Consider the following 14329-nt stretch of genomic DNA (forward strand, 5'->3'; position numbering starts at 1 on the left):
TCACATTCATGTTATGATATGTGGATTGTAGCGCACACTAATTTAGGTATTACCTGAATTTGAGGACACGAGTGAAAATGTAGGACCCAATATTCAAAGATATTTGAAAGTTATATTCACTTTATCCTATGGGCACATGCGCCCACCTTTGGCCCTGACACATGTGCTTTCTTACGTTAGGACTCACTTCACCATGATGAGAAAATGATCAGTATAGCCATACTTGGTACGTGGGCTTGATTTCCACTCTGAAGAAGCCTGGGTCTCCTCTGGAGTCTCAAGCATCTAGTTGGTGTCTAGTGATAATATTGTTTATTTCTTTTCTAATCCAGTACAAATCCAGTGGTGGGGTTGGGAGCTAAAGACTGGTATGTAAAGGAAAATCTTTATATTGGCGTGACAATTTAAGAAGTCTGGGAATATAAATAGAAATGCTGCATATTCATACACCTGGATGATTTCGCCTTTCAGCCAGACATTGCTGTCATGGGACCTTGTGTCCCCAAATACATCACAGTGACAAACATGCCCTGCTACTGAATTTGGAAATTAAAAGGAGACATTTTTTGTTTCCTGCTTCCTGCTACTCTTCCCCAAATCACCTTCAGCAGCAAAACAAAGCAATTATGTGGAAAATTCAGGCTAAAATCTCATTTGTATAAATTGCCTGGGAAGTTAGCCTCCAACAGTACTGATAATTGCCTTTGGAAATTTGTCTCCTGTATGAAAAGACAAAAAAACTAAATTAGCTGGAACCTGAAAACACCAACAGCCAGCTAAGTACAGGAGTTATATAACTCACGAAACTAGTCTTCTCATCAAAGCATTGCAAAAAAAGAAAAATAAAAGATCTCCATTCATTCAACTATTGTTCTAGGGTTACTTCTTTTTTGAAAATTTTTGTCTTAAATTATTCCCCAAAAGACAGGATATATAACAATTTGAGTAATTTAAATCTTTAAGCTCCCCCAGAAAATGTATTTAGTCCTTTGTTTTAAAATGAGTAATGGCAGCAACTTATTTTTTTCAGCTGTTATAATATAAATGTATTTCACAAGATAAGCCACTCAGTACTTGAGAGTGAAAGGAATATCTCAGAGTTTGGGGTTTTTTTTGGGAGGGGTCACACCCGGAGATGTACAGGGGTTTCTGCTGGTTCATGCACTCAGAAATTACTCCTGGCGGTCTGCTGGTTCATGCACTCAGAAATTACTCCTGGCGGTGCTCAGGGGACCATATGGGATGCTGGGAATTAAACCTGGGTTGGCTGCGTGCAAGGCAAATGCCCTACCTGCTGTACTATCACTCCAGCCCTGAGTTTGGGGTATTTAAAAAATACATATATACATAGTATATATGTACATATATACATGTACATATATGCATAGTATATATATATACACATAGAGTCTTTGTACTAAAATATTCTAAAAAGTTTTATTAAGTGATATTTTTTCACACAGTGTGGTAAAACATGAGAGAGCATTACCTTTTAGTGATTCTTGTGGTAAATTAAAAATTCCAGTTTGTATGGTTTGTGTGGGCTGGAGCGATAGTACAGCAGGTAGGGTGTTTGCCTTGCACACAGCCAACCCGGGTTCAATTCCTTAGTACCTCTCGGAGAGCCCGGCAAGCTACTGAAAGTATCCCATCCGCACAAGCTACCCGTGGCATATTAGATATGCCAAAAACAGTAACAACAAGTCTCACAATGGAGACATTACTGGTGCCCGCTTGAACAAATTGATGAACAATGGGAGGACAGTGCTACAGTGCTATATATACATATGTATATATATGTATATACATATGTGTATATATATATATATAAACATGATGAGTAATATTACAGAAAAAGAAAAAAAATAGGTTAGAAATGTACAAAACTGAAGACCAATGTAGTGCTGGTGCATCTGTTAAAAAAGATAGTTTTGGGGGCTGGAGCGATAGCACAGCGGGTAGGACATTTGCCTTGTACGTGGCCTACCCGGCTTCGATTCCCAGCATCCCATATGATCCCCCGAGCACCACTGGGAGTAATTCCTTAGTGCATGAGCCAGGAGTAACCCCTGTGCAATACCGGGTGTGACCCAAAAAGCAATAAATAAATAAATAAATAAGATAGTTTTTTAAAAGCCATAATATGGTAGCTTGATGGTAGAAGACTCTGGAGACAGCCCGCTCTTTCATCAGAAGAACTGGATGAGTTATCAGCATATATAAGAAGCCGATAAAATAGACATCAAGTTAGATGGTCAAAGAGAGTAGTATGGAAAGGCCATTGCATGAACAGTTGATCGCCGATCCACATGGGAAGTGGTTGGTGACAGGCGGGTTATCAGGGATTTGTTTTTCTTTTCCATCCAGGAATTGGAAAACGCAGTGGGGAGCTGGACAGATGACCTGGCGCAGCTGACCCTGCTGAAGGACACCCTCTGCGCCTACATCAGTGCCGAAGACATCGCCATCCTCAGGGAGCGCCTGGAGCTTCTGCAGAGGCAGTGGGAGGAGCTATGCCACCAGGTAGGAGCATAGAGGTAGGGCACTGCCAGGCGACTGACATAGCACAAGGCTGCGAGAACATTTGGACTCATCCCAGGTTCCCCATATGTTCAGAGAAGAAGAGCACAGGGCGCATTCCGAGCCAATTACAGGGTTTACTCCTTAGCTCAGTGCTCAGGGATCACTTCTGATGAGGCTTGGGGGAACATATGGGGTTCTGGGGTTTGAACCTAGCAAGGCTAGTGCCCTACCTGCTGTACTGTCTTTCTAGCCCACAGCTTATGTTATCCTAATTAACTTGACATCAACAAGAAGATTGATTGTTGTCAGAAAAATTACTGGGCAGTCTTTCCTGCTGATCTGTTGTTTAGATCAAAACCCAGCTATGTCTCAGATCATCTGCAGTAGGAAAATTGTAGTGAACCCTTGGTAAATGTGTGAACGGTATCCTACAAATGAAAACAGTTGCAAGGGAGTGATATAATCTATGGTGATGTAACTAGGTAAATGATAAATGTAAAATTCATTTAGCTTCTTTCCAGAGAAGCTATATAACATTAACGAACATATAGAGAAACCTACATGGTATTTGAGCCTATAATTCACAATACTGGATCCTTTTCTGAATTCTCTAAACCAAAATCCAGCCATTGTCATCCAATGCATGCTGTGGAATTTTACTGTAAAAAAAAAAATCTTTAAATAGAAAGAGACAACCATTGGGAAACTGGGAAATGATCACAGCAATCTCGTTACTTTTGCTTTGTGCACTAGATGTTTGCTTTTCTTAAAAACAAACAAAAAATAAAAGGGTTTAGTGTTACATGCTGACTCAACACTTTGCAGTGTGTTACTGGAAATGAAGTCAACTAGATTCCTTTTCTGGGCTTAGGCGAGATCTCTCATGCCTTCAGAGATATATTGCCTTGGCTCTTGACTTCCACCATCTTTTTCCAAACCTACCATGAACTGCCCTCCCCATGTCTCTGCCCAGGTCATTCTTCCTGCCTGACCCAAGTATTCCTCCCCCTCCAAGTTTCTAACTCATCTTCTTTCCAATGCCTCAGCCTCTAAAAGCTCAAGGCGGTTTTCAAGATTCTCAGACCTCATAATTTTTTATTTCCCCTGAACTGCTCTCTCCCTTTCAGTAGTTAGACTCCTGTGGCTGTGGCTTGCTCCTTTTTTCCCCTGCTTCTTTGTCTGTTTGTAATATGATTTCAAAACTGTAATTTGATTTCAAAATGAAGACCACTTCTTTATATTTACTGTGCCTAGAACAACTAAGCATTGAGAGGCTCTGTGAACACTCGGGGCTTTCTAGATATTGGCAATGCTGAGAGCAGCTAAGTCGGCATAAACACCGTGAATCATTAGAATGAAGTTTAGGACATTTGCTTTGCCTCTTCATCTAAATGTAAAATTCTGTCAAAGTTTCTGAATATTCTGAAAGTTAAACAGACTGATCAAGCAATCATCTTTCCTTTGGGAATTCTGGTACTGTGTAAAAACGCTGAGGAAAACAAAGTCTAAACTTTCAGGTATAATATGCACAAGATTGCACACTACCAAGGACAGAGAGATATTATAAGGCTTAAGGTACTTGCCTGGCATGCAGTAGACACTGGCTCAGTCCCTGGCACTGTGTATGTTTCTTTGAGGCCCTCTAGCAGTGATCTCTGAGCACAGAATCAGAAGTAATCCCTGAGGACAGCTGGGTGTGACTCCAAAAATATTTAAAAATATAACACATTTCCAGTTACAAGATAACATGGTCTGCTGCTGACCAAATGTCCCCATGGTTCCTGTAGTTAACAAGACACTTGTCTATAGTAGTAATTTTCTGAGAGTCTGGAACTCAAACATTCTCATCACCTACACACACAGAAATTGGGAATTGTGTGAAGGCTTCGTGTCTAATCTTACAACAGCCACTTAGCCTTATATGTATTTATATCTGTTCATTACCGTGTAGTCCTTACAGTTGCAGACTATCATGAGTAAATTGTGTCTCCATAATCCTAAAATGAAAGAAAGGGAAGCATTGATAGGTAATAAACTTGCTTAGCAGACTTAGATATAGCTAGGAAGCAGTCTGCAGATAGCATCTGAAAATTGCTGATGACATGTTATGATGAATTCCTGGCACCTTGAATGTATTTTTCTTGAGTAGAAGGACTAGCATTTCTAGATACCTCTCTACTGGATTTTGCAGCCAAACAAAAGTGTATACCTCTCACAGTATTTCAGTGTAAATAAAATGATTTAAACGGCTCTCATAGTTGAACAGAAGGGTCTGGAGAGAACTGGAAGGCAATTGTTTTATGACTATATTAGAGATTAGCTACTTGTTCTTGAGTTGGTGTTTCCGGAGAACTTCTACCAAGTATGAAACCACAAGAGGAAATAACTGTGTCTGCATCTCATTTGAAAAGTTAGCAATTGTAGTTAAGCTTGACCTTGTTGCTTCATGAGAGTGCCAGGGATCGGTCGCTGTACCACCAAGGCAGCTGGTGAAGAGTCATGAGTGATTGGATGTGCAGAGAAGGAAGTGGAAGCGTATGTAAGTGGAGCCAGCACAACGGAATTTGTCTCTCTGAGGATTCTGTTGTCAACAGAATTCTCAGGAGGCTCATTACACTGTCTGCTTGTATATAGTCTTAGCGGGTATTTGCTTTTATTCCTGTTTTGGTTTGTAGATCTGTGTGTAATTCTCGATAAGATACAAATATATCATCATCGTAATCACCGGGTGCTATTCAAGTTGTCATGATCAAAATATGTGAATTGGACAAAGATGTATTTCCTGTTTAAGTCACCTCACACTCTGGGGTTTTTTGCCAATACTTGTCAATAGTTGCAAAGTAGTTTCTTTCTACCCTGGAGAACACATCAGTATAGGCAGAGCTGTTGAATAATTCAAGGGTTTTGCCTGAACCCAAAGACAGGAATCATACTGTTCACTCATCATGCAACCTAAACAGTGGCTTTTGAAATCAAAAGAAAAATGCCCCCGATGAAAAATAGGCTTTTGTTTTTAAGCTTCTGGCTACAGTTTTCAAGCAGTGTGAAGACAGCTGCCTATTTCTTCTTTCGGTTTAGGTTTCAGTGAACAAATGAAAGCTGTATTTCCAGGATGTGCAAAAAAACATTAGCCATACAGATTCAGGTTGTGTAGTAGAGATGTGGAGTGCATGAGTCAAGGAGAAAAAAGTTACATAACTGGTGTCAAAAGTAATGAATAGTAAATAAAGTGACAATAATAGTAATAGTCACAGTGGAGAAATGGTGGTGGTAGAGGCAATGACAGTTGTATATTAATGACCAGTCTTAGTTAAGTCATTAGTATGTAGGTACTGGTGCTTCCCTAAATTATTTTTATGCCTGCATTCCACAGTCAGTCTGCTTTGTTTTGGGAAATGGGACTGTGGTTGCACATAGGACGCACTTGCTCCAAACAGTAACTACGTGCTAAATGCATTTTGGAACAAATGAAAGTTTTTTGGTTTTTTTCCTTTTGGGGGGATCACACCCATCACTACTCAGGGGTTATTCCTGGCTCTGAATTCAGGAATTACTCCCAGAGGTGCTTGAGGGACCATATCGGATGCTGGGGATTGAACCCAGGTCAACCGCGTGCAAGACAAACACCCTACCCGCTGTGCTATTGCTCCGACCCCAACAGATGAAAGATGAATTCACTCCAGTAGGCTGTAAGGCTTAGAGAAGACTTGCTGGTCACATCACCGAGTGACAGAGGTGTCTTCTGCACCCTGGCATGATGTTGCTTGGCTCCTTGATGCTAATACCATGCTGTGTGCTGGATCAAGCACTGCTGATCCCACCTCCTACAGGCCAAAAACAAATGCCTCAGATGTGGTGAACCTTCATCTTGCCTCATGTCCAGAATTGGAATGGTACAAATTTTCCAGATAGAGACAGACTTTTCTCTCAGGGGATCATCTTCCCTGAAAAAGTGGTTGAGAGAAGTCCTAGAGTTCATTCACACTCATGCCCCTCATATAGGAGGGACACTAGACAGCCCACTAGCCTTCCTGAGCTGCCCCAGATGGAGAGTTGCTTTGGGCAGTAGTTCCGGTTATGAAACATCATTTCTGCTTGGACATCAGATAAACCCGAGCAAAAATTTTAGAGCCAGAGAGCTAGTACAGGAGTCAAAGAGCATATATTGCACACTCTGACTCCAGTCTAATTGCCAGCACTGTGTATGGTTCCTCCAGCCCTGTCAAAGGTAATCCCTGAGGACAGAACCAGACAGAAGAAGGCCCTGAGCTCTTCCAGGTATGGCGAAAACAAAATGAAACAAAACAAAAAAACCAGATGAGCCTCCATGTGGGATCATCTTTAGCTAAGTATTTATGACATTCAGACTTCTTTAAGCGTATCTATTTTTTTAAAATTTTTATTAGTGAGACACCATGAGGTACAGTTGTAGACTTACAAATTTTTGTGCTTGGGTTTCAATTATACAATGATCAAATACCCATCCCTCCACCAGTGCCCATCTATTTTTATCGAGGTCTCAGTGGCTGACAGGAGTGCAAATATGTTATATGTCTAGGGATACTTCCCCTCACTGTCCTCTCTCCCTCCCTTTGGTAACTCAGCTCTGGGGTCAGAGGCTCAGGGGTTGTTGTCACTGGACTTTGTTCCCTGCTTTGTTGTTTTGCAGACCTCCTATGAGTGAGAACTTCCGGTATTTGTCTTCCTCCTTTTGACTGACTTCTCTCATGAGGTTTAACTGCTAGCCACACTCCTGCTCTGATACTCTGTGAACAGGAGAAAAAAAAATAAACCCCATCTAGCAGAGAATTCAAAATCTTAATATCTCAACAGAATCCACTTTGGTGTCAGAGTTCAAAAGAGAAGCAGGGTAGTTAAAAGGATGATCTCACCTTCAGCACTTTGGTGTAGCTTTAATGGAAGTGAAATTGGTCTCCAAAGCTCTTTAAACCTTCCTTTTTTTTTTCTATGCTTTTCACTATCCACGCCCATTAAATTTATTGCCATCTCTATTTGGGGGACCTCAAAGAAAATGCAGTGGCAAACAGACATATATATTAATGGGCAAAACCATCATGGATTTAACGGTGTCACTCAGACATTTTTATTTTAAAATATCATAGTTAACTCAGAAGAATGAGTTTTTTGCTGGTGGCATTTCAAAATCTATGGGAGGGAATGGGACTCGCTGTCTAGGCAGCTGTAGTACTAGTAAAGACTGAAACTGGGATAGGAATTTTTAATTCCCAGCTAATTTTTTTTAGATGTAGAATCACAGATGTTGGATGTTATTCATCTAATTATGAATGGAGCCAACACTTGGCACAATTGCTAACTAGAAGTGGAGAGCAGCTAAGAATAGTTTCTTTTTCATTTTGGGGAGGAAATTGATTTAAAATACATCAAAAAGTAAGATAGTATAGCAGGTAGGGCATTTTCCTAGCATGTGGCCGATCTGGGTTCCATCCCTGGCATCCCATATGATCCCCTGAGAACCTCTAGGAGTAATTCCTGAGTGCAGAGCCAGGAGTAAATCACTGAGCATAGCTAGGTGTCACCCAAAAAAACAAACAAAACGGTAAGATGTGTTGGTGTCAAGGGAATGAATATTAAAGCAAAATGATAATAGCACTAGAGTCTAGAGTATATTATGAATACTTAACAGTATTTTCAGTTTCTATGTGTTTGAAAGCTTGCGTTATAGTTTTATGATGTGTGATAGAAATGTAATTGAGGAGGTATTTAATGCATAGAAGGGCAGAATGTTTCTGATTGTCACCGTGACTTTGTAGAAGACTATCTCTTAAAAAAATAAAGGGGGGGGGGAGTGATCTTTCTGCCACTCCAGTCACATTACATTTGGGTAATAGTCAGTCTCAAGTAGAATGTCCCTTTGTATCCCAACTAACACTGTTAAAAGAAAAAAAAAAGAATACTCTGAAATCATGTATAATTCTGAGAAAAGTTCCAGACCTAGGGATAAGAAAATTAGATTTATAGTTTTTAAAATAAAGAACTATCATGACATGATGATAAAAAGACAAGGCATTAAAAATTGGAGCAAGTAAGGCATTTGGAAAATAGCCCCCCAGAGCAGATCTGAGAGTTTGCTGAGTGGGTGCGAGGGCACAGACAGGACCTGGTGGTGAAGGGCTGATGGTATTTTGGTGGGTGTGACGTAGCAACACAGTGTCCTTGAATTCTTAGTAATCACAGTATTGAAATCATAGTGCATACAATTTTTTTTAAATGGGTGAAGGATTTAGATAGATCCCCAAAGAAGATTGGCAAATGGACAAGAAACATGAGAGGATTCTTCATATCATCAGCTATCAAGGAAATGCAGATCAGAACCTCATGAGCTACCTCTTTATTCCACTCGTCTGACAAAGACTGTCGGTGAGGATGTGAAGAAATTGGATCCCTACTGCCAATGGGAGTATGAAACTCCCAAAGCCATCTTGGAAAGTAGTCTGTAGTGCTGCCATTAACTCAGGAATTACCCTCCCGGTATCTCTCCAGGAGAAGGGAAACACATATTCACAGAAACACTTGTGTGTGATGTGCAGCCTTACTCATAATAGGTCAAAAGTGGAAACCAACTAAATGTTCTTCAGCAGGTAAATTGAATAAAATGTGCTCAGTCCATCTGATGGACTAAATTGACCAATTAAAGGAATCAAGCACTGATTCATGCTATCACATGGATCAAATGTTACATCAAGAAGTGAATCAGGAAAGTATTGCAGGATTCTCTCATATATGAAATATTTAGAATAGGCAAATCATTAAAGACAGAAAGTAGTTTAGTGTTAGGTGGTAGGTACAGATGTGTGTGTTTGTGTGTGTGTGTGTGTGTGTGTAAAATGTTCCAAAATTGTGTGGTTGTCAAATCCCATATAAAAACACAGAATAATATAGGTAAATAGGGAAACTATTTGGATTATAGCTTATAAAGCTAAAGAAAAAAGGAAGGAAAGAAAGAAAGAAAGAAAGAAAGAAAGAAAGAAAGAAAGAAAGAAAGGGAGGGAGGGAGGGAGGACAGAAGGAAGGGAGGGAGGGAGGGAGGGAGGGAGGGAGGAAGGAAGGAAGGAAGGAAGGAAGGAAGGAAGGAAGGAAGGAAGGAAGGAAGGAAACCAGACCAGACTGGGAAGTGTAAGAATTGACCCTAAAATGAAGTTGTGAGCCCAGGCTGGAATCATTCTGCTCACACCTCTTTCCAAGTTGTTCATTTGCTCCATCCCCACAAAACTCTGAGACTCAGTTGATTCTTCTCCTTCATTCCCCTCTTTCTTTTTCTCTCTTTTCCCTTTCCTTCTTTTCTTCCCTTATTTTGTGTTTTTTTTTCTTTTTCGGCAAAAGTATATATTTTTTGTTCTGTAACATTTCTACACTGAACTCACTGTGATTTGAAGTTGGACCGTTCAGAAACTTTATTTTTATAAGTCATTGAGGTAGTTTTGCATTATAGGATGTTCCCAGCATGCATCAGCATCTGTATAGATCGCAATAAGATCACCACTAAAAGTCAAATTCCATCCTTCCATTTGCAATTTGACCTGATGTATCCACTCTCCCTCCCTTCCCTCCCTCCTTCCCTCTGCTCACCAGTCTTCTAGTCTAAAGGTTTAGACTATTTTTCTTCTATTTATTACCTTCTATTTCTTTATTTCTGTTTCTCTGTGAATCACCTTTGAGTGAAATCATACTGTTTGTCATTCTCAGTCTCATTTACTAAGAATTATAGCAATGCCTACTAAGTCCTTCTGGAGTATAGCTGCAAATGTCAGGCTTTCACCTTTATTTTTTTTTTTCCGGCCTGAGAAATTTTCTTATGTACACGAAGATCTCCGTCTTCACTAGGAGATCATCTGTGGGTCGGCATTTAGATTTGTTTTCAGCTGCTGGCTCTTCTCAGGGTTTTCTGCTGCTGTGAATATGTCTGCCCTTTTCTCCTTTGATAAGCTAGTGTGTAGGTGAGCTTACAGGAAGGAACTTCAGGGGTAATATCCTGTGTGTATCTAACAGAAAATCCTGCTATTGAAGCCTTGCTGGAGACTGCTTCTGGGCCCTGCCCCTTGGGAACCATGGCCTAAAGGGATAAACAACCGTTGCCCATATGGGGTCTGTGTAAGTGAATGCAGTGATCATGCAGAAATTGGCAGCAGTGAAAGGTCTCTGAATATGTATCATTGGTTTGTCCTTTCTCCCTTGCCGCAGGGAGCTTAGGTTTATTGGGTTATTCACATCATAGTGCTCCCATTTCTCTGTGTTTATTTATTTATTTAACCTCTTTCTTTGTGCTCTGTTGACTTGTAAATATTGTTTTCCTCTTCTCCTTAAGTCCTTTGCATAGTTAATTCAAGCAAGGTCCTTTTTGTATGGACACAGGAAGACAGTTAATGCTGTGCTTTCATAACTTGGGAGTTAATTAACTCTGAATGATGTTTACCTCTTGGACATCTGTTCTCTCGACTTAAACCTCAGTTGCCCCTACTTCCTAGCACCCCAAAAACAGGGTCCCAACGAGGGTCTGTATGAACCCAAGGCAAGCTGTGAGCCATGTGCTACACTGGCATTGAAATGTGCCTGGCCAAAGCGCCATAATACTTAACTACTACTTAAGATCATGGTCATGGATAAATTCTGTCATGATCCAAAAATCAATAAGTAGATTTGTATCCTCCTAGTGTTAGGAAAGATTAATCGGGCCTGAGCACTGTAGTCTGAGTCTGTAGTGAGATGTTCTAGGAGAGCCACCCTACAAGCCTCAATATATCTCTTACTGTGTTCATACAAAAAGGACATTGCTCTGAATTAACTATGCAAAGGACTTAAGGAGAAGAGAAAAATATTTAGAAGTCAACAGAGCACAAAGAAAGAGGTTACAAATAAACGCAGAGGAATTGGAACACTGTGATAGGAGTAACAAAAACCTAAGCTCCTTGTGATAAGACAAAAAGGACAAACCGATGTTATCCTCCATGCATCAACCCAAAAGTACTTCAAATCAAACCTTGTCGTGAGTCTAAAGTGTTTCTGGAGGTGCTTGTCCATGTTGCCTTTCCTGGCACAAAGGGAAACATTTCCTGAGATGGGAAACATTTAAGACGCCCTGTTTGGTGACTGGATAAAGAAGCCATGGTCTCTATTTACTGTGGAATACTGCCTGGCTCCAAGAAAAGATGAAATCATACGATTCAGGGAGTGGAGCTATAGTACAGCGGGTAGAGCGTTTGCCTTGCATGCGGCCGACCTAGATTCGATCCCTGGCATCCCATATGGTCCCCCCAGCACCGCCCAGGTAATTCCTGAGTGCAGAGCTAGGAGTAACCCCTGAGCATCACTGGTATGACCCCAAAAGGAAATCATACCTTTCAGTGGCCTGAATCGTGTGGGTGGATCTGAAGAGTAGCAAACTGACTTAAATTAGTCAGAAGGAGAGGGACAGACTTAGAATTATCTCCCTTGTATGTGGGATATGGAGAACTAAGAGTAAAAGGTGACTGTCCCGAGAAATGAGATACCCTTGGTGCGGGAGAGGTGGGATGGGTTGGCGGTACAGTGTGAGGAAGAGTGTGATATTGTAACTTTGTAAGCATGAAGCCCTGCCATCAACAGTCTTTTCATCATGGTACCTAAAATAATGTATTTTCTCGAAGAAGCCTTCTTATTCCCCTCACATGGCAGGTTTGCTGTTTTCCTCAATTCTTTTGTCTTCCTCTTTTTCAGCTCTCCTTACGACGACAGCAAGTGAGCGAGAGGTTGAATGAATGGGCAGTGTTCAGTGAGAAGAACAAGGAACTTTGCGAATGGCTGACTCAGATGGAGAGCAAAGTTTCCCAGAATGGAGACATTCTCATTGAGGACATGATAGAGAAGCTGAAGAAGGTACCAGTGTTGGTTCCCAGTGTTCTCACGGAGCACAGGGCTCGTGTCTGCTTTGCTTCAGAATGGTAGCCGGTCTAACCTGTAGTTGCCTTCCGGTGCAAGGAGCTTTCTCTGCTTCAAACATTTTTCCTTTTCAATATGAAATGAACCACCATGTAAAGTCCTATAATTATATACAAAACTCAGGTAATATTTTCAACTGGTGCTGAAAGAGATTGTCTGCTGATAATGGTCACTACTTGGCGGATGCAGTTTCCTATTCAGGAGAACTCTTTGACTGTGTAGTACTTTCTTTTTTTTTTTTTTTAAATTATTAGTGTAACACCATGAGGTGTTTCAAATTTTTGTGCTTGGGTTTCAGGTATACAATGATCCAGTACCCATCCCTCCACCAGTGCCCATTGTCCATCATTTACTTTTTTTTTTTAATTTTTGTTAGTGAAACACCATGAGGTACAGTTGTAGATTTACAAATTTTTGTGCTTGGGTTTCAACTGTACAATGATCAAACACCCATCCCTCCATCAGTGCCCATTTTCCACCACCACGGATCCCAGTATCCCTCCCACTCCCCATCCTCCCATCCCACCCTGCCTCTGTGGCAGGGCATTCCCTTTTGTTCTCTCTTTCCTTTGGGGTGCTGTGGTTTGCAAAAGAGGCATTGAGTGGCAATCATGTTTGGTCTATAGTCTGCTTTCAGCATGCTTCTCCCATCCTGGGAGGATCCTACCAACACCCTTTATTTTATTTTGTTTTTTAGTTGTTCCTCTGGAGAGGGTCCTCCAGGCAGAGTTCGCAGCCCTGGAGCAACTTCCTATGCTACTGATAGGGGGCGTGAACAGTGGTGTGGAGATAGTCCCTGGCTTGGATGGAACCAAAGGCCTTCGGGGCTATTCATCTGCTATTTGAGTCACATCCCTGGCCTTGTTTCTTGTTTTTGTTTTGTTTTTTGGAAGAGGTTTATAATCAGGGACAGAGAGATAGTACAGGTGGGAAGGCACTTGCCTTGCTTGAGCTTGTGACAGCTGACTTTGACACTGGTTTGAATCCCCAGCATCACATATGGTTCCCCAAGCACCATGGTAATCACTGATACACACAGAGCCAGGAATAATCCCTGCACAGCTCTGGGTAGTTCAGGCCTTTACCCCTGACAAAAGGGAAAAAATAGGTGTATAGTCAATGAACTGTGATATTTTTTCCATAAAACATAATTTGTAGATAGTTACAGGAACAAAGAGTTATCTGAGAGTTTTATATTTTGCTTTGTTTTGTTGTTTGCTTGTATTGGGGCCACATCTGGTGGTGCCCAGTCTTACTACTCCTGGCTCTGCCCTCAGGGATCACTCCTGAATATAAAAATATTAACTGCGTTCTTTTGAATATAAAGTAAGGTATGGAATTTTGAAAAGAAGTCTATGAATTCGCTTCTGATGTCTCTTTTGTCAAGGAAAATAATGCCAGGGTGGTCATCCTGACAACCTAGAAAAGAGCAATTAATAAATAAATTGTAACCAGATATGGCTACAAGCACTGACATGCAAAAACATTTCAGTTAAAAATAATACACAAGGATCATTTTATTATAAATAACAATATAGACAGAGTCATTTCTTTCAATTTAAGAGTCCTCAATCAAATAATATTAACATTGGTGGTGAAATATTAGGACCATGAATAAGTACACCCAGATTATTGATCTTTAAACCCTAGTGTGTGGAAATTACATAAGAAGGCAGATGGGGCAGAGAGGGGTGGCAAGGCTGAAGAGATAGTACAGTGGGTAGGGCATTTATCTTGCATGCAGTTGACCCTGGTTCGATCCCTGTCACCCCATATGGTTCCCTGAGGCAGCCAGGAATACTCCCTATGTAAGGCTCACTTAATCAGTAAACCAGGAGTAAGCCCCGAGAAT

General features: G+C 40.9%; 1 protein-coding gene across 9 annotated transcripts in view; it reads left to right on the forward strand.

Annotated features, from left to right (window-relative positions):
- SYNE1 (spectrin repeat containing nuclear envelope protein 1) overlaps window positions 1–14329 on the forward strand; it is a 566819-nt gene that overhangs the window by 480955 nt on the left and 71535 nt on the right. For all 9 annotated transcript variants that reach the window (XM_056125930.1, XM_056125931.1, XM_056125932.1 and 6 more), the window contains 2 exons: window positions 2368–2523; window positions 12256–12414. In XM_056125930.1, coding sequence (XP_055981905.1) covers window positions 2368–2523; window positions 12256–12414 — 315 coding nt within the window. The remainder of the gene's footprint in view (window positions 1–2367; window positions 2524–12255; window positions 12415–14329) is intronic.

Source organism: Sorex fumeus, unplaced genomic scaffold, assembly GCF_029834395.1.
Source record: "Sorex fumeus unplaced genomic scaffold, SorFum_2.1 ptg000061l, whole genome shotgun sequence".
Taxonomy (NCBI): Eukaryota; Metazoa; Chordata; class Mammalia; order Eulipotyphla; family Soricidae; genus Sorex; species Sorex fumeus.